The sequence below is a fragment of the Gymnogyps californianus genome, chromosome 2 (assembly GCF_018139145.2).
Source record: "Gymnogyps californianus isolate 813 chromosome 2, ASM1813914v2, whole genome shotgun sequence".
In the NCBI taxonomy this organism is placed as follows: domain Eukaryota; kingdom Metazoa; phylum Chordata; class Aves; order Accipitriformes; family Cathartidae; genus Gymnogyps; species Gymnogyps californianus.
This window is the reverse complement of record NC_059472.1, coordinates 67,302,067-67,323,125: the sequence shown is the minus strand read 5'-3', so window position 1 is coordinate 67,323,125 and position 21,059 is coordinate 67,302,067. Positions and strand designations below refer to the sequence as shown.

General features: G+C 41.3%; 2 protein-coding genes across 2 annotated transcripts in view; both read left to right on the top strand.

The window, feature by feature from the left end:
• TMEFF1 (transmembrane protein with EGF like and two follistatin like domains 1) overlaps positions 1 to 4,987 on the top strand; it is a 128,412-nt gene extending 123,425 nt beyond the window's left edge. The window contains exons 9-10 of the mRNA XM_050892232.1: positions 2,937 to 3,095; positions 4,824 to 4,987. Of these exons, the coding sequence (XP_050748189.1) occupies positions 2,937 to 3,095; positions 4,824 to 4,908 (244 nt within the window). The 3' untranslated portion in view covers positions 4,909 to 4,987. The remainder of the gene's footprint in view (positions 1 to 2,936; positions 3,096 to 4,823) is intronic.
• A 1,580-nt stretch (positions 4,988 to 6,567) lies between these two features.
• CAVIN4 (caveolae associated protein 4) lies at positions 6,568 to 20,900 on the top strand. The gene is made up of 2 exons (XM_050892659.1): positions 6,568 to 6,978; positions 20,208 to 20,900. The coding sequence occupies exons 1-2, from the start codon at positions 6,568 to 6,570 to the stop codon at positions 20,868 to 20,870; spliced, it is 1,074 nt and encodes a 357-aa protein (XP_050748616.1). The 3' UTR covers positions 20,871 to 20,900.
• The last annotated feature ends 159 nt before the right edge of the window (positions 20,901 to 21,059 follow it).

Sequence of the window (21,059 nt, the reverse complement as noted above, 5' to 3'; positions counted from 1 at the left end):
ACAATTTCTGATACTGTATTTGTCCTCAAAATATTGAAAGTAGAGGTATTTCACGGAAAACATTGCTGGTTGAATGAACTGATTTTTTTATTTCTCAGAATTTTTTTCTGGATGGCACTAATCATATAGTCATTTATTCATTTATGATTCAATTATTCAATCATTTAAATATTTATTACTACTCCAATAATTACTGATAGGCAATGTTTTGATGCATTTAATTAATATACTGGACCATTAAATTATATTTTATAATTACATTTACTATTACTGCCTTCAATTATTTATTTAAACAGCCTAAACAGTATCTCAGCACTGGACCTAGCACAACAAACCTCACGTGGTTCCAGTCAAGAATTTCTGACTGTCAGTTCTTAACCCTAAGTATCAGGTCTTCTTTGGATTTTTCTTGGCTATTTAAATGCTAATGGTCTCGTACTTTATGCATGTTTCCTACTGGAGCAGAGTTATTAAGGAAACAAATTATTTATATCAGACAGCAATCTGCCGTAGTAATCATGTACTTCTACCAAAGAAAAAAATTCTCTCTTTCTCTGGCAAGGAAAACATAATGATGAATGCTAGGGGCAGACTGTTATTTTCAAATGCTTTGCATTCTCATACACATCTAGCATATACATTGTTTAATTTGGTCCTCATTTCCTGGTAGTGATATATGTGAGGTATCAGATGACCTACAAAACTGCAGAAAATACCTGTGCAGAGCAAATTGTGACTTTTGCTTTCACTGGGGGCAATGAATCTCCTTGCTCATTGTACAGCAGCCCTCCAGGACTGCCAACAGGCAGGTGGGAGGAAGGTTTTATAGTAGTCAATTGCATAATATTTGGTTTAGTGGCCTTTGCACAGCTGAGATCTGGTCTATCTCCTGCTGCCCCCCTTGTGCAATGCAGTTGTGCCCTGTCCTTACGGCAGGCTGCATCAAGAAGGCACAGTTCAATCCTTTGCAAAGAAATCTAAACTTCTTTACGCTAACTCAATTAATTGACTGATCAGCATATTTTGATAAATCCATGCTGACCTCTATTTATCTTGCTATTGTATTAATGCTATATTCTCTTGCTATATATTAATGCAGCAGAACACTTTAAAATCTGTTCTACTAGTTTAAGGTAGCTTAAACTAGTGCCTAGTACTTCATCCCACCACCAGTATAGTTCTTAACACAAGCACTTCTTCTTTGCAGGAATTCAATGCTCCTGAATCTCCATTCAATATTTCTCAGAAATAATTTCCTGTTGCTTTAGTGTTTCTGAGGAAACATCTTTGAATTACTTGTGCCTCCTCTGCTTTGTTTTGCCTCCTCTGCTTTAAAGCAATTCTCACATTGATCACACTTTGACTGTTACCTTCTTTAATGAAAACAAAAGCAAAGTAACAATAAGAATTCAGTCCTCTTCACTAGCAAGGAGTCCTCTTCCTTATTGTTTGTTTTTGCATGGTTACCAATGTGTTCCCTGTCCTCTTCGTTCCTGTTTGCGAATACATGTTTCTCTTGATTCCCTTCCTAGCCATTGCCGAGCTTACTTACAGTACATGGGGGCTTTTCTTTAATAACTCCACTCTTACTAGAATTTGTTTCATGCCTGAACCAAAACTCCTTACACAGCAGCTCATGGCTGGGGAAAGTAGAGTCACAAGATTATGAACATGCAAACCCCAAGTGTTATCCCTGCATGCAAAGGGGGATTAGGAGTTGCATTAGCAGTTGTAGGAAGGTCTGTGGAGTAATTATTTCGTTCCTCCAAACAGAATTAATTCCTACCCTAGCACAAAGCTTTTGGACGGATGAGACCGATTTTGTGTCACATTTGGGCTTATCTGATCCAGTTTACAAAAGGATTGTTTCTCTGCGTGCGTGTGAGTATTCCTTCTCCAGCTTTCTACTATAGAGCTGGAGGCCAATTGTATGATTCAGTTGCCCTTAATGATGCATTCGCATCGGTTGGTTTTAAAGGACAGCTGTACAAGGAACTTGCTCAGGGATGTAAGTGGTAGCCTTTGATTCTGCAGACTCCAGCTCAGTGTCTTGGGTGGCTCTTGCTTTTCCTTGTTGTGCTTCTGCCTCTCTTGCCTTGTGACATGTATTCCTCCGGAGCGTGTTTCCACTGCCACCTTCACCACTGGCACATCTCGCATTCCCTGAACACGTGTCACTGATCAGGAGCAGCCTCTGCTGAGTTTCTCATTGAGCTAACTACTGCTTTGCTCAGGCAACGTACCATTTAGAGCAGCCGCTTCTCTTCAGTCTCCAACCATTTCTCCCCCACCCCTGGCCAATTTTTATGGATTCTTCCATGAACTGTCACTTGAACAGTTGTGGGCCATTGGGTTTTCTAACCTGACCTCTGTCAAATTTTGGTTTGGTGACAAGGCAAGAGGGGGTTTGATGCTGGTCTTGTCCAATAAGTTTTGCAGGATTCCACTTCTGTAGGCTGCAGCTTGAAAAGGGATCTTCCTTTTCCCCCATTTTTCAAGTTTTCTGTCCTCTTTGTCACTTCTCTCCCATATTGACATTGCAGCTGAATGAGCATGCTCACTTTGTGTTTCATGAGCGTGCTTCTTTGTGTTTCATTTAGCCTTGTCTACTTGCCTAGCTGTTTTATTCTTCCTAAATATTGCCCCAATTTAATAATGACCCCACATACTTCTTTTGCCAAATCAGGGCCTTCACCATGCTAGTGTGTTTTCAGAAGGCCACTAGTAACCTTATCCAGGAAAGCAGAGCATATCTGCTCTGTCTCTTCTCTTGACACAGAAATCCAAACCATTCCCCAACCCAAGTGTAACCACACCTCCATCTTCTCACCAGCTCTTTCTCAGCTGGAGTCACCTTGGACTCCTTATTTCATCTGCAAAATGACTGGGCTGTTGTCAAATTACAGATTCCATGAAATATTCCTTTTCTTTTTCAGGTGTGAATCAGGATATACTGGACAGCACTGTGAAAAGACAGACTTTAGTATTCTTTATGTTGTCCCCAGTAGACAAAAGCTTACGCATGTCCTTATTGCAGCAATAATTGGAGCTGTACAGATTGCCATTATAGTTGCAATTGTCATGTGCATAACAAGGTAGGTAAAGACAAAAACAGTGAAAAATTACACATTGTATGGATATACTTTTTCTGTATTTAAATATTTGATCCCCAAAATTTTACGTGCTTTAACATATATCCTAAAATACCCACATAAAAAATACCTAATGACTGAAGCAGAAGGATTATGTAACATCCTATCACCATTTTTTTGTGTCACAAAACACACGTTTGTTTAAATTCACATACCACCAGTAACCACCCTGAATCCCCAGACCAAATACCCAGCAGAACAGATCAGCCTTGAAACACATCCAAAAGGTCAGCTACTGTGTTAGACCTTCACTGGAGTTATTCAAGCATTGCTGATATCTTATAGAAGCTATGATCCCCCCCTCCCGCCCAGTGAAACCAGAGAGGTTGACAAGATGCTGTTCCCTGCCATACCACTGTAAATGGCATTACACAGAGAGAGAAGTATCCCTCACACCATATATGCTTTCTGAAAATTAATGTGCAGCTAGTCCCTTTATTAGGCACTCTCCATGGGAACCTATTTTATGAAATGTAAAGATGCACAAGTACAGAGTTCAAGTTTCTGGGCTGTCTCAGACTCTCGCCCTGTATGAAAACTGAGACGAGAGCCATGGATTCTTTTTGATGACAAGGGATTCAGTTTGCTCATCAAGGACTTGAACCCAACGAGGACTGAGGGCTCTGGGATAGACTAAGGATGACTTAGTTACCTTATAGGTGCATGAAGCATTTAAATCCTACACTTGGGCATCCATGCCACACTTTGCCTTTTCCTCCGCAACTTGTCCTTCACTTTTTCAGCTCCAGTTACATTGGGCCATAAAACTTTCTGCTAGTGCGTTAGTGCATGGCTTCCCAAACTCAGTGATGTAGAGTGACACCCCTATGAACGAACAATACAGGCCTCCTTCCCTGTCTCTTTTGTAAGGTTCAACGTAGCAGGTATAAGTACACATACCTAACACCTCCTGCACATGTAAAAGACTTATTTGGCTCATGCAATTGATGTAATCCCTTTTTTACTGCTGGCCAAAGCAGTGGCGTGGAAGGCTGTGGTTCAGCAGCCCTCCTCTTTCAGCCTCCCTACGACCGTTCCCCAGCTCACAGTCTCTCGGGGACAGTCTGCCTTGCTGCGTTCCAGCAGCACTGCTCTATCGTGCGTTGCCCACTGTCTGACGGGCTGAGTCAGTCCCGTCCCGTTCAGAACTGCTGGCTGTTGTGAATCCTTTCTTCGTTGTGTGTCCATCCCCAAGAAAGGGATCCCCTGAGTCACCCCACAGAGAGTCTTGGGTGGGCTCTGTCTTGGGCGGGCTCTGTCTCAGGCTGCTGCGAGCAGCAGGGCACCTGGAGATCCAGCACTTCAAAAGGCTGATTGATCCAGTCTTACCATCCACTGGATTTTAAGGACGAAATATGTATAAAGTAAAGTCAATGCAATTGTTCACCATGGTACGTGTTTTGCTGGATCAAGGCTGAAGGACATACCACCTTGCTGGTTTCGGTCTCAAGTTCTGCTTGAACTCCCTTCTGAGTGATCTGGGGTCCCACAGACATCCCCAGGTGACAGTCCGGTACCAAACAGCAGGAGCGTCCTCCCAGTCAGCACAGCTCCTAGACTCCTTGCTATTGTTAAGTACAGAAGATTAAGTCAATGTGTTATTGCTAGGCTTAATTTTATATGGCATATATAAAATCAGCCCTCTTTTTTCTTTCTCTCTTTTTTTAACAGAAAATGCCCCAAAAACAATAGAGGACGTCGGCAGAAGCAAAACCTAGGCCATTTTACTTCAGATACATCATCCAGAATGGTTTAACTTAGTGATTTTTATACCTACATTGACCATGTGATGTACATTTTTATTATATCTTTTTTTAAAGAATGGAAATATTTATTTCAGAGGCCTTATTTTTGAACATTTTTAGTGTAACAATGTTGGTCTGTATTCTGAAAGCATCAGCTCTAACAGCTATGGACTGTTTTAGTGTCTTTGCTTTTATGTTTTTGAATACAGTAGTTCATTTTCTGTATCTGTATCACATGGTTATATAATAGACTTGTGCTTTATCCATGGAATGTAATATTTTTGGGAACACAGATTTATTCCACCAATGGTTGTAGATTAAAAAAAAACCAACAAACCAACAAAAAAGTCCACATTACCTAGCAAACAAGGCATGAACTAAAGGTAAAAAATGTTTACAGCTTACTTTTCTTATGAGAAACTAGAAAACACTGTGTTTAAATACCGTAGATATTTAAATGTTTTTGGAAGTTAGTAACTGATTTTTTAGACACTGCCTATCGCATGAACTGTGAAGCTGTGTGCTGTGTGTAGTTGTAACATATTTATAAAACGTGTGGGCTGGGTCTAAGCACTGCCATCTTCATAAATAATTCCAACAATTTATTTTTAAAGAGGAAAATTATAAATTTCATAATTTGGGAAGTTACCTGGTAGAGCAGATGGCACAGGTCCAAAAGAAGTAGGTCTTAGTAGATTTAGGTATTATAAAAATTGGTGTTGAATAATTGAACACAAATAATTGGAATAAAGCCTACTTGATCACTGTTAAAGCTGTTTTAATACTTCTTAAACTTTTTTAAGGAAAATACATGTTTTAACACCTACAATACAGATTGTATAGTGTTTGTGATTAAAATAAAAAAAATAATAAAAGTGAATGAATTACTAGTGCTCTTGTATAGAGTATTTTCAAGAGCTAAAGAAGTCCATCCAAATTAGTCTGCTGGTCATAGTTATATTAATAGACTGTTAGTTGTTGTTTGAAAGATCCCCAGATAAAGTGTGAATAGGATGTGTTCAGCTGTTTTAACATGTAGTTTAGGCTTTCAAAATTTTGCATGTAGGATTTAATAATTTGTTCAATAAAAAAAAAAAAATGCTTTCAACATTTTGAACTGGAAAAGCATGTCACAATACAACGTTTTCACTATATTGCCTCTGGTTTAGTGTGTTTATTTGTTACCCCATGTGGTAATCGCAGCAAGCTGAAGACCTGAAGTTGTTTTGCTGGAAAAAACAACCGTGTTAATTTTCCTGACCGCTCTTTGAATTCCCTCGGAGGAAAGCACTCCAGTAACACAAAAACAAAAGTAGATCGTTAAAAATATGCAAGTTTGCTTTCCTGCTTAATTAGTAAGTTACTTAACTTTCCTGGATTAACACTAATAACTTCATCAGTACAGAAGCGTGACCCTTTAAACGTATGTTCCTTTCCAGACATTGCTTCCTAATTTTAGGGGTTTCGTGTTGCTGAAAGTATCCGAACAATCATGTGTGGATATTTTGTAGTCAGAAGTATTTGACCAAGTTCCAGGAGTGGCGTTTCACGCCCTACTTTGAGCATCACCGGAGCCAGCTGTCGCCCAGGCTCCTTGCAGCAGCGCCAGAATCGTTCTGGCAGGATCACCGAAACTTCGCCTCCCGCCGACCCGGCCGAAGGCAGGCAAAATGGATCGCCGTGAAATCACCCCGGAGGCTGACAAAACCCACCAAAATCGTCTCTCCAGCGTCACCGAGGAGGAAGAAGAACAAGATGCAGCTTACACGATTGTGACGGTCCTGGACAAAGTGGCCAACATCGTGGACAGTGTGCAGGCGAGCCAGAAAAGGATAGAGGAGAGGCACAGGGAGATGGAAAACGCCATCAAGACCATACAGATTGACATTTTAAAGCTTGCCCAGGCTCACGGCAATACAGGCTACACGGTGAACAAGTTGCTGGAGAAAACCCGCAAAGTCAGCTCCACCGTGAAGGAGGTGCGGGCACGCGTGGAGAGGCAGAGCACCAGCGTGCGGAAGGTGGAAGCCAAACAAGAGGAGATGCTGAGGAAAAACAAATTCCGAGTCGTAATCTATCAGGTAACCACGAGCCTAATTTCTTGTAGCGCTGTCATTGTGCCACTTCCTTGGTAGCCGCTGGTAGGCATCGGTTAATGAAACAAAAGATGCAGTCTATCCAACATGAGAGTTATTTTATTCTTTCTTTAACATTGAGTTGTGCTCCTCAGTGCCTTTTAGCATGGACCTACTGACGGCAGCACACACGGTCTATTATTAGTGTTGGTAGGTTTCTGAGCCAGTCGTGTAAGATTAACTGCAGATCAGCGAGGACTATTTGTTGCCTCTCCGAAAGGTAATATGAGGCAGGCCCTGTAAATCTTGTCATACAAACCATGCCTGACATTCATCCCTGGTATTTTTTTCCACCATATTAGGTAGAAGTCCAAATAGCAAAAGTGTTTGCAGGCTCCCTGGAACACAGACTTTCTTCTAACACTAATTTCAAAACACATGGTTGATTTACCTTGCAGCATTGCCCAGGCTTTTGTACTGCTGACAAATTGGGACTTTTTTCATTGTCTCAGTCTACAGCAGTAGATGCACAAACTAAAGCTCAGACCCACAAACCCTTCATGACAGCAAATAGTACCTTGCATGCTCTACTTTGGAAATGGTTTAACCCAGCACTGTTCTTCCAATCATATTGGGCAAGCAAATCATACATTTTTGTTCATTGGCTTCATTGTAGGATGTTCATTGTTCTTATAAATTATTGTGTTTGAACAGAAGTTTCATGAAATGGTGTGGTCTCGCCTACATTCATACAAGTAGATGGTGCAGGCAGTTCATGGGGTCTGTCACTTGCTAGCGAGTGCTGTGAAACCCATTTGCTTAATGGCCTGATCCTGCCATTTGCTGAAACTTCCCAGTTCCCCAAGTCAATAGAAAGTAAGAGTGTTTAATCTTTTGCCAGAAGCATAGTTTCTCCTTCATACCAGTGAGTCCCCAAAGCTTCTTTCAAATGAGTCGTATTCATCATTAGGCATTCTTGAAAATACCAGCCCTCGTGAGTAACACAATGCGCCCCCATCGCCCAGCCTTACACCCTGGTCTTGCATCTGTTTGTACATAAATAACATTACTTGCAATGAATGGAGCCGTGTGTTTCACTGAGTATATTCCCCACTGTATACAGCTGACAAATTCTTCTGCATAATCTAGCTTTCTCAACTAACTAACTGCTTCATTTTCTACTACTGGGAAAAAGTAGCTAAAAAAAAAAAAAAAAGAGTAAAAGCTGAAGGTAAGAAATGTTACCTCTTTAATGTTATGTTAGTACCATACACAGCCAAACTGTGTCTCCCAGATTTTCTGGTTGAGTGACTTACTATGGATGTTCAGGAGAAAGCACGGGCACAATTTGGCCTATTATTCCAATTATTGCAAGCTGCACCATCATGACGGAATAGAAAACGGGCACCTTCGCTTCTTCTTTGCAAATCATTTCCTAGCTAAAGGTAATAAATATCTCTGACTCCCCTGGTTAATGGCATAATGCTATTTCATTGATGGGCCTTTACCATAATCATTGCAGCAGAATCAATGCTTTGAAAATATTTGTTCTTAAAACAGTATTCGTTACATAATGTATATTTTTCTCCTAGCAACACGAGTTGTTGCTTATTTAAAAATATAGTAAAATATGATGAAAATGGATTTACACACAGCTATAAAGAACAGCTGTTGCTATTTTCAGATATTTCATACAAAAGGTGGCTCTCACGATGCATACTTTCTGTAAGAATCACCTTCAGTAGGAGTTTCTGAACTCTCTGCTGGTTTTGCCAGACAAGAATGACCTGCATCCTGTTCTGTACGTTTAATTCTTAGGCGGTACTTTTCAGGAAGGGAAACAGCATTTTTGACTGCTGTCTTTCTAGCTTCCTCTTCCTACGGTAGTTGGAACAGCCAGCCTTTTGTAAGATAGATTGAAGAACCTTTTCCGTCTTGCACGGAGGAGGAGCAGATATGCTGATCCCTCTAGGATCCGACATTTAACACTTTTCTGGAGGATTATAACTGCATTGCTCCACAAAAACTGGAACATGCTAGGTAGCCAAGAGTGTGCTGAAGCTTTAAGGCACAGGTACACTTGTGAAAGTCTCTTTCATGCAAGTGCAGTGATTTTCACACTGTTGATTTACACCAGGGTAGGCATACTGCTGGTGTGCCAAGACCTGAATGACTGAAGCTTGGCTACAATGAGTGGGAGTCTGTTAATAGCTACAGAATCAGTGTACTCCCTTTTCACTATGTTTTACAAATGGGTATAACCAAGTTGTTTACTTGGTGGTTGTGAGTGACAGCTCATCTGTAGTGAGATTTTTTTCTGATGAAGCATTGCGGACATTGTGATGGAGCCAATGACCTGTGTGTAGCCAGTGTTGAATGCCTATGTGGGTGAGCGCACATGGGCTTTAGTTTTAACTTTTGCCAGAACATTGGCGTATGAAGAAAAGGGAAACACCAATTAAATCCTAAAGGTTTTCTTTCAAGTGGATAGCTTTGATCTTATCATTGATAGAAGGAGTAGGCAGGTTGAAAAGGATCGTTGGCTGGAGGAGATTGTCCCAAGAGACCTCAGCCATGATGAAAAGAGTTGGCAATATCCTCGCATTAAAAAGAGACGAAGTGATCATCCATGAGCATAATGATTAGGGAAACTGAGAGCATTCATTTTTAAAAGGCCATGTGGTTGAGGAAAAGATTTGGTAGCAGGCAGCTCTCCTCCCCAGGCTGATTGCATGATTAAAAATGCCAGGTTACTTCAGAGTTTCTAGTGAGGTCTTTGACTCTGGAGTGCTATGTGCCCTAAGGCTATAGTAGGGAATGCAAAGTACATTATAGGTTGTGCAGGTCACTGTTTGCTTCTGTTCAGGTTAGTCTGAATAACCAGCTGTGAGAGCTATCATTTCTCTGCAGTCAAAGAGCATCTAACAATTTAACTTATTCTGGCTAAATTATTCAGAAATTAAAGGGGATATATATATTTTTTTTAATCCTGAAAGAACTTTTTTCATTTGCTTTTCTGCATGTTCTGCAAGTCCCTCTTTGAATGTGAGCATTCGGGCACCAGGAAATCCATGTTACAGTTACTGGGCTCTTTTCTATTATAACTTTACGTAAGCACCATAAATGAGTAACAACTTCCTATGAAGGGACGCACGCATTTGTTTCACTCACTGCTGTCTGACATTTAAAATTAGTGGACAGTCACAGTGGATATGTCAGAAACCAAGTAAGGTTATGGCTTGACTGGCCTACACAGCCATGTTACAACCGATTTGTTTGCCCTGCGATTGCTCCACAGCACTCACAGGGAGAGGCTAGCAGAAGCAGCCTTGCATATGCCGCTCATATTACGCATAAATAAATTAAAATATAAGTGGCTTTTCCTGGCCTCTGTCCTTCTGCAGCATAATGGCTTGGACAGTAAAAATGGTGAGATCGAGATGGGGACAATAATCTGAAAATCTGAAGTGGAAGCACTTCCATCCGAAGTGGCAGTAAACGTCAGGGTATCACGAGCTCAAGAGATGAGGATGCTGAAAGACCAGGCTCACGAACTCGCCGTCCATCGGCACGGAGTTTTAATTACAGCTATTCTGAGAAAAACCTGTGAGAGTAAGCATGACATGATAGGCAGCAAATATAAATATAACACTTCTATTTAGAAAAAGACAAAGGAAACGATCTGAACCATTGCCATTCATCTAATACCATTTGGGCATAAGAGTGGCAGGCTCAGAAGGGGGTCTGCAGAACAAAATCATTAGTACCATGGAGTTAAATAGCTCACCAAGAGCAGATTGCACTAGGTAACTCATATTTGATCATTTTTCTGTTTCGCAGAAACATGAGAGGTCTTATCCTTTCTCATATTTATGTACCTGATATCTTACCTCTTAACAGATAATCTGGAAAAACAACAGATGACAGTGGATTGTGTTGAAATGGGAAGTGAGGCTTGTGATGGGTTTCTAAAAGTGTTTGCTTCTAAGACCGTCTTTGTCAACTGTGTAATATTTTCATTAAAGATCGTGGCACAGAAAAGGTGTGGATACTGATAAAATATGCACAAAATGAGGAGCTGTCAGTCCAGAGAAAGAAATATAGGCAAGAAACCAAATTCTCTTTAGAGCTGGAGTAATGCTAATTTAAGTGTACACAGTGTCAATTCCTGTACTTTTAGCAGAAGCCCTTGTTGTTAGTTTGTCTTCTGAGGCCCCATGGTTTGGGAAGGACAGAAAATGGTGTGTTAATTGCTCACAAGATGACTGAGAGCCCACTTGATGTTGTGGCTCTTAAAAAAAGTTAAATGTGGGCATGAAAGGCTTCAGGCAAGATATTTCCAGAAGTGACAGAGACACCCAGTGCCCTTGCCCAAAACAGTTCAGAGCCCGCCTGGACTACCACATACAGCTCTGATCACCCCTGTTGACATAAGCTGTGTTCAAACTGAACAGGTTTGGAAAACAGCTACCAGGCCGATCAGAGGAATGGGAAGCCCTGGTACATGAGAGGAGACCAGGAGGTCCTAGCTTGGTTTAGTCCAGCAAGACAAGAGGCTAAGAGAGGTTGTGGCAGTCATTTATACATACTTTGGGGCACGGATGAGGAGTCCAGTAAAGGACATGGGCAAAAAGATGAAATGGGTGTAAACTGTCCATGAGTCATCTCAGGTCAGAAACCAGAAATGGATTCTTAGTCCTGGAGACATAAGGGTCTGGACAAAGCCGTCTCCTAGAACCCATGGGGGGAGAAGAAAATCTAAATTGCTGTTAAAGCGGAGTCTGAAAATTTAATGGAAAAAAAGGTGGTGTAGGTTGACTACCTGTGACAGTAGAGCACTGGCCTCAGACACAGAGGCCTCAGCAGCCCAATGACACAGGGCCTTTGTTGGAGTCTTGTGGCATAAACCTTATAAATATTTTTACAGCTGGGACAAGTAATTGCCTTCGCTGAGATTACAGAGAAGAAAAGAAACCCAACAGTTTTGTCAGAGAGTGTAGCAAGAGTCCTTTGTCTGCAGTGTCAAGCCCGGTCCTTCAGTTCAAAGCGCTGAGGTGGCCCCGTGCTGTGCAGCCAACCGCTGGCGGAGTGGCAGAGCCAGCGCTGAAGTACTTCAGGCAGCCAAGATGATCATAAATTACTCGTGATTTTTAGAAAAAAATCAACGGCTTTCAACCAGCTAAAGAAAAACTGTATTTCTAGTGACATGTTCACAAGGAAAGAGGAGAAAGGGAAATTAAAAAAAAAATTAAAAGCAGCTGTTGGGCCATTTCTGTGTTCCTAAATTGAAATAAGTTGCATAATTCACAGGACTGTGTTCATAGCAGATTATAAACTTGACTCTGAACCATTTGATCCAGTGCAACGGGAGTCCCCAGACCTGCTCCTTTGTCGTGATCCTCACAGGGGACAGGCTGTCATCTTCTCAGGGCTGCCATTGATTTTCCTCCACCTATTAACATTGAGTGGTGGAAACAACTGATCTTAATTTACATTTGCACTGGATGCAGTTGTTCAGGGCTTTGCTTCTGGTTGGCCTGCAAGGCAACAGAAGAACGTAGCTACGCCATGAGCCTCCTGTGTCATGCCTCTCCCCCATGGTCCTAGAGGCTGCCTGGAGCGACTTATCAACAGGAGCTGTGGCTGGCCACTGTGGGCACACACGTGTCTTCAGCGACACACTTCACGCCTGAGGCCCAGATTCAGGAATGGACTTGATGGGGGACATGCAGTTGGGATTTATATTCTCAGCACTACTGAAGATAGCTGAACCTTGCAACTATTCCTTTAGTACAGGAATAAAGTTGATCAAAACAGTGCAGGCACAGATGTGAGGAATATTTGAAGTCATTAACAACACGTTCAGAATTTGGGATGGGATTCATCTTGCCAGGCATTAGACATCAGTAATGCAGACATTTGTACATTTGGCCTGTAGAATTCCTTCAAGCGAGCAGAGAGAAATGTATGGAGCCTGATTCACCCAACCTGTTGTAGACATCTACTTCTGGATACAGTTTCTACTTTGTAGAAACTATTGTTCTCTCCATTTAGTTGAAAAGGTGTCTAGAAGCAAGGTCATATGGACACATGGTTGCTTGGGCAGATGAGTTCAGCAGCTCCTGATGACCGGCTGGGTTTCACTTGTACTTGAGAGCATTCCTCTGTTCTAGCTAGCTTGAAAGAGCAGTCACCTTGGAATGAACGAATAAATCAAAACATTCCCAAACATATTTTTTTGTCTTATCACACTGTGATCGCACTTTCTCCTCCACTGACAAAGGGTTGGTATCTACAGATAAATTGGAAGTGAGAAATTTCACCGGTTTGATTGCAAACTTGCGGACTGACCTGCAGAGCTATTCCCTAGGCTAGGCTAGCTCCATAAAACAATAGCAAAGCAAAGTAACTGTGAGGCTTTAATTTTCCCCTGGAGCTGCAGTAGTCCTTTCTATGCAGCATGTGGTGGCCTGGAGCCAAGGGTTTCTCCGAGTGATGTGATATAACTGGGTACCGCTTGCTCGTTGTCTGTAGCTTGCTGCAGTCAGATAATGAGAGAAGGAGCTGGGGTTTTTTATAGTCATTGTATGCTCCTGTTTAAATTAATGAATTTCTGTCAGAATTTAAAGAAAAGGGATGCATATTAGGCTTCACAAAAGAGAAATGAGGGCGGTTGACTGTTCTGGCCAGGCTGCTTTTTTGTTATGTAAAAATAATTCTAAAAACAAGCAACAGCACTTGGCCATAAAGTCTTACGTGCTGAAGTGTTTATTCTCTATCATCTACTTTACTGGATAAAATCCCTTAGGTGCCCTTTTAAAATAACCCTATTTCTCTCTCATCTGCACAGCTTTTTGGCCTGATGGCAGAGATTTTGAAATGGCATATTTGCAGAAAAAATGAAGGGATCGCTTGAGATTTATAAAGCTTCACTCTTACCTGTTAGAATATGAGTAAAAGTACTGAATGATTTGTAATTGGTTATTCATCAGTGGTTTCGTATTGATTTAGAGAGCAATTTCAAGGAGATGTTTTAGTGATTTACCTCAGCTGCCAGTTTGAATAACAAATCATTCATTTAACATGCAAATTTCTAGGATTTTTTTTAAACATTGTGTTTCCTGCCCGTACGCTGCCAGTCATTTGCATCACCAGTTGTCATAGACACGGCAGCAGCGCTAGACCAGGCGCTGGGTGGCCTTCGACCATTTTGCTGCTTTGTGCTCTGCTTCAGAATTGTCAGGTGATCACCAGTCCCATCTGTGCTTATGTTAATCATCACCTGCACCTTCCCTGTCACACATCCCAAGGCTGAAAGATCATTTGCTGTGACCTTTTCCCTGTGCAACACAATGACTCCAAGTTACGGAGTTTCATCTGCCTCTCCTCCCTACTTATGCTGTGAGCAGTTTCTTCAGGAGCATTTTGAGTCTTGATTTTATATATATACACAATATATAATTTTATATATATAATATATGATTTTATATATATATAATGTAATTATTTATTTGGTCATTCTGTTTTTCTCTGCTATTGTTTTTTGCATTTTAAAAAGTTTTGTTCTGCTAAAGTTTTAATTTAAATTAGATAATAGTTGATAGCTGATAAGTTGCCTTTATTAAAGCTTGTTAGAGATACACTTTGAAGCTATTTGAAAAGAGAATGCAAAACTGGTTTATAGCATTTCTAGCATATATTTACACATAAGACAATGTATTATCTTTTTTTTTTTTCTTGCCAACTCTAGAAGTCCAGTCTGGGCTTTGAAATACAAACCCAGAATACATGTGCCAACACCCATGAACGGACAAGGGGAGTAAAGCTCTTGAACTGCCACATCCATTAAAATGCCCTCATATCCCATTATTTTTTATTCTTAAATGGCATTGTAATAAAATTATTACTGAAATTATCATTAAAGGTGTTAATGTTCTTAAAGCCTAAGTATTGTTATACAGTGACACTATGTCACTGCTTTGTCTAGTGGATCCAGTGAACTCTAAATTAGCAACACGCTTTTTCTTAATGAAAATACTACTACTGCTGCTATTAATTATTGATCCCATCTGTGCTTACAGTGAGCGGAGATTTAGCTAACAAGTTTGTGAGGCAATTTTTTAATAACCCTTTTTCCTTTGCCTAGCCTCACTGACCTTGCTGAAGGCATGACATTCCTCCTCCAGCAGCCCCCTTGGCTTATTTGCTCCTTAGTTCAGCGAAAGGTGCTATTAGAGCCCACCTGATCCTTGCCAGGACACCACTGCAGCAAAATACCTGAGACATCGCTAAACAGTTTGCTCTGCCGTTTCCCTCCTTTCCCTGCCCACAGATGAGAAGAGCCTGACTGTGCAGGCAGGGTTATCAAGTAGGCACATTTTGAGAGAGTCTCTTTTCCCCTGCAGTTTTCAGTTATCTGAGCATCGCCACCTCGAGAGTCTCATAACATTGATTAGGGGCATTGCCACATTTAAGATTATTTATCTACTGTTTTTAAGGTTTCTGTGAGGTGAAAAAGAGTCAGCACCTTGTGCTTTGCGTAGTTTAAGAAGCAGGTGCGTTAGCCTTCCTTCATAAATGCCTTGTTATATCCTATGGGACAAAAATGCTACTGCTGTGATCCCTTCCTTGAGATCAGGAGACACCAGCAGTGCCTGCAAACTGGTCAGTGCCCTCACACGTGGGTGCCGAGCAGCCAGAATTTTGGCAGCTGATGAAAAGTTTGCAGAGCGAAAGGAGTGTGTGAAGGACACAGACTACGTCCCTTTGAAAATTTTCTAATTGTGAATTAAACTGAAATGGGAGCAGAGGGCAAAAATGGCAATGATGGAGTTAGACTTTCTTGGGAACCCAGTGCTAGAAACATCTGGGTTTCAATATTCACTGTCCCCGGAGCCATCCGTGCAAATCAATGCCATGCTGGCCTTCTTCACCAAAGCTGAGGTTTACTCATGTGTTTACTTTGTATTCAGCCAGGCCCTTAAAAACTCAGACTCCTTTGGCTGGGCATATTTGAGAAGTTACACTAAAAAATATAGGAATAGTATTCAAAATATATATTTTTGAATACTCAAAAACTAGGAAAAGGCGACGTTCAGGTTTAAAATGCTTTCTTAGCAAACTTACTGTGCCAGGGGCATCACCAGCCACTCCTGAATTGTACAGTTGTTCTGTTACAACGTTATAACTTTAAGTTTTGTTAAAGTTGTTTCTTAAGCGGTGGATCTAACTAACCTTACAGCTTTGTGGCCTCTGTATTTCTCTCCCTGCCCAGCTGAACTGCAAAGGTCTCCATGCTTTCCCCTTACCATTGCGAACAATTCCTTCAGTCCTTCCTCTGCTACCACGGAATCTGAAGCCTTTCTCCTTCCAGACCTCATTTCCTTCCACACACATGCATTTTTCCAAAATATTTCCAGTTTCAACAACACACTGACTAATCTGACTCCCTTGTGCCCTCTCCCCTCCTACACCCATTCATAACACACACACCCTCTTCTCAGCAACCACGTCACCTGCCAAAAACGTCGGGTCCAGATCTACAAGCAAAGTACCTGAGCCATGGTGTGTTTGCTCAGGACAGGCATCAGCTGGGAGGACAGACAGCATGACTCACAACACAGCTGGCTCCTCAGCAGAGAGCTAATTTCTTTGTGTCTGAGCTCCGCTCCATTTTCAAATTGGTGGAAAATGCCCAAATGTTTATGTGTTAGTGGAGAGGCCGTGTAAGGGTGAGGAGGAGGGAGCTGCATAATGTAACCATATATGCTACACTTTTTGTACAAAAACAAGACAACTTCCAAATCAACCACTTACATGACTGATTTCCTGACTTTTTTCTTGGAGGAGGAGGAAAAACATTGTTTTGTTTTGAAAGGTCCAGGTCTATTTTCAGTGTGTTGAGTGGTGGACTAACTTTCCAGGAGGTTATGGCCAACCAGCACACTAGAGCAGTGTGAGCACCCTCTGCAGGGTGCACCCTCTCCAGGTGCTCCATCTAGGAGGAGTGATGAAAGGGAAGGAGACTGATCAGCTTCCACAGATTTGTTTCTTGGTTTCTGGTTCTGGCATGTGCACGTCTTTGGTTTTTGCCAGTAGGCAGGGCAAGCAGAGTACAGTTCCTTTGTATTAACCACTAGACAGACCATATGACTGCATTCCTCTTTCCTCAAGAAATCAGGTTAAAAACACCTGACTGTTTGGTTTCATCTTTTACTGTGCAATAATCTCCTGTCCTCATTTTATTTGAGCACTTACAAATTTAGCTTAAAGATCCTCCCTTACCCCCCATGAGGTGGTGGTGGCAGATACGAGTCCTTCCTAGCAAAATGCTTAAGCAGATTTTTAACTAAAAGCTTCCAAGTGGCATCATCGAGCGCTCAACTCCTTCTCACCCTCCCCTAAGATCGGGCTGCCCAGTCCTGCTATTTCCAGTCCCATCTGCTTTCACGCCAAGAAGAAAGCTGTCACCCAGTTTAGGGCTTTGTGCTGTGCGACTGAAATCAGTAGGTGTTTGGTCTTTGCTTTTAGTGAGTCTGTAAATGAGCTGGTAGCTATATGCTTTGACTCCATCTATTTCCCACCTGGTGCTAAAACTTATCATTCCTGCTTTAGGAAGGATGAGCCCCTCTCTTCTCTCTACCCCACTGATACCAAGTGTTAGGAAGAAATGGGGAGGGGCAGGAGAGAGAAAGCAAGCAGATGAGAAAGCTCTCCTACTGAGCCTAAATCACTGTATTTTTATTATGAAACCGCCCTAACACGCTAGCCAGTTTCACTAATACTTTCCACTTTGGTAACATCTTCCATCCAGAAATCTTGAGAGGAGATAGAAACTCACACTAATTTTTAGCCTTGCTACATTTGATTCTGCAAGATGCGTGCAGAAACCAAGGAAAAGGAAAAAATCCGAGATTTGGCAAAGATCATTCTCAGAGTCTGTAGCAGAATGAAAAATGTTCCTCAGGGCCTGCAGCTCTAGTTTCTGTCTCTCGTCTACAGGGCCTTCATCTCACATGTTATTGTTCATAAGTCTTAATTCTAACATGTGTATGAAAGTTAAAGCGCTCTCTTCTTTAGCTAGTAGACTATAAAGCTAAATACAATAAAAATCTGGCAAACAATTGACAAAAAAGTACAGAAAAATTTGTTCTTCTTCCAAAGGAAGACAGCTTAAATATTGCAGAGAAAATAGTCTCTCTGCCTTCTCTCTTTTTAAAAAGTAATCTTCATGTGAACAGCATGCCCCATTCACCATATTGTATTCATTTCTGTATGTACTGAAATTTCAGAATAGTCATTCTGGAAACATTTTTGTTACCATTTCAGCAGGAGGAGTGGGCTATAATTTACAAACTTTGAGGAATTATTATCCAGCTGTGTTTTAGTTCATTTTCAGAAAAGAAGGGATTATGTTTATATATAGAAGTCTTTATATAATTAATGTTAATTTGCACATGTTAATGAAGATGATTATTAGCAAAGCATTGTAGTTTTGTTCCTGCTGATTTTGACAGATGAGTTGAATAACATTCTGCTGTAATCAATGCAACATAATTTGTCCCTATTTTTTCTAAGCATTAACAACTGTTTTACTAGAGGGTTTTTAATGAAGCCAAGGCATGATGACAGACTCTTAAGTGGGCTTTATCTGCCAAATAGCTTAATGTATTTTATTTTACGTATTGCTAGTACTCTGTAAAATAACATTAAACATGACTTGCTCCTAATGAGTCACTGTGAAAAATGACAGACGTCTTTTTGGCCAGAAATCAGTTCACAGCAAAATATTCAATAAGCCTGACCCATTCTTCACAGGTTCACAACTTCTAATATCCCTCCTATTGTCTGCATTAAGATAATACTACTAAGGGTAGAGCCCAGACACTGTCACACCTGAGAAATCAGCTGAAGTAGTTAGTACTAATGGGAAACAGCTTAGAGAAGTTTTATATAGCTGTCGTACCTGTCTGCACCCCAAAGGGCTGCTCCTCCTGGGAGAAGAGCACACGCACGTAAACACCTAGTAGGGAAGAAGGGGCTGGCGTTGTCCATCTCATACACCTCCTACAAGTTATGAGTTTTCTACTCCGCATACACTAGTACTTCTAAATAGAAGTGACTCACTGACACTGAGCCACACATTTGTAATGTCCATGCAGACAGCAGTCTTCAGATCAGGGGATCAACTCTCTTAGGAGATTCTCCCTGTTCTGAGAAATCCTTCCCTTACCACAAGCTTTTTTCCTTTTTTCGCATATCCTTAACCACTAAGTGATTCTTGGTAAATTATTTGTTTACTGTGGACAGCTTTTGGAAATCTTCTGTGTCTTCCAGCTTTGAGCCTCTAGCAGTCTTTCTTTGGAGACGCTGCATAAATTCCTAGGGCTAAGATATCTAGGATAGTCACCGCTTCCAAGCATGCAGCTAATACATATCATATGTATAATATAAATATGTAATACTGCATGCTCATACAGGCCACCAAACTCACCACAGGAGACAGAGGTGCTTGCTCGGGGTCATTCATGTGTTTCCAGATGGAACAAGTCAAGTGCACCTCAGCAATGGTGCAGGTGCTGAGGGAATTGCATGGAACTGGATTTACTGAATAACATCTCATTCCTTTACTGATTTTGTCCCCTTGTGGAGCCAGCAAACGTAAATTAATATGTCAGGGTTCATCCCCTTCTCGGCAGCAACAAAAATGTTTGCTAAGTCCCAATTAGTCAAAAATGTGCAATTGTCTTGGTGACGGTAAAGGACAGAAGCTACTGGTATCATTGAGGCACTCATTTGGAGAGCGTACAGCTGACACAAGCACAAGAGCCTCTTCTGTCTGCAGGATGTCTACTTTTATTGGTGAGAAATAATAGATCTAGGTCCAATCTCAGAGAAGCAGATAAGCTTCAAAAAAAAAAAAAAGAGAGCTAGACAAATCTGCTCTGAAAACCATTACAGGCCAGTACATATAGGACCATGCATTCATTAGTTTCAGGTAGAACCACACTGAAAAGAAATCTTTAATTAGGCATGATGTCTTTACAGAACTTGGCAAAGGTTTCTTCTGCCGTTTTTATTCTGTACAGATCATATACGATGGTACAAGCCTACCTTACTTTGTTACAATATTGTATTTCAGTAAGCATTAACTACAAGCCAACAAACAAAATGCTGGAATCACCATCCTTTTAAAACACACATGCTGGAAGATGACTCTCTGCTTTCATTCACAGGAGGAAACCGAGTGTCCTTCATCTCTCTCTGTTATCAAAGAGAGGACAGCAGGTGAAACTCTAGAGGATGATTTCTTCCCACCTGATGATCTGTCTTCTGATGAAGAATATTATATCGAAGAAAGCAAAGCAACCCAGTTCAAGAAATCGGGCATGAGGCGCATAGATGATATCAAAAAGGCATTTTCAAGGGAAAATATCCAAAAGACAAGACAAAATTTTGGCAAGAGGGTAAACAGGCTTCGAACTAGAATAGTAACCCCTGAGAGGAGAGAGAGGATCAGGCAGTCAGGAGAGAGACTGAAACAATCTGGGATAAGGATCAAGAAAACCATTTCACAAGCTGCCCCATCGAAGGAGACGTTCAAGATCCATAAAAAAAATAAAGAACGAACCGGAGCCGAAGGCCAGGAGGGGATCCAGGAAGCCGGTGTGCACATCGCCTCGGAGCTCGCAGCAGCAGAGCCCTTCACTGAAGAAATCTCTTACACAGAAGTGATCACTAAGGTAAAGAAAGACAAGAATAGTGCAACAAAAGGTGCTTCCCAGTCAACTGAAAAAGGAGTGACAATCCCAGAAGTCGTTCTTAAGCAGGAAGGAAAAGAAGGAGGAGGAGGAGGAGGTGATGATGTCCCTTTGCTAGACTTAAAGCAATCAGCATAAGGAATCAATTAGCAAACACAGCATACTATCCTTACTGAACAAGAGATAACACAGTATGTATTCACTCAGCTTCAGAAAAATGTGTGAATTTGTGTTATATCACAAAACATGTGTTGGTGTTGTTCTATCATTTACACGGGTGTCTGTAGTGTTGTCTTCCTGACAAAAGCCAAGCCTTGCAAACTGAAT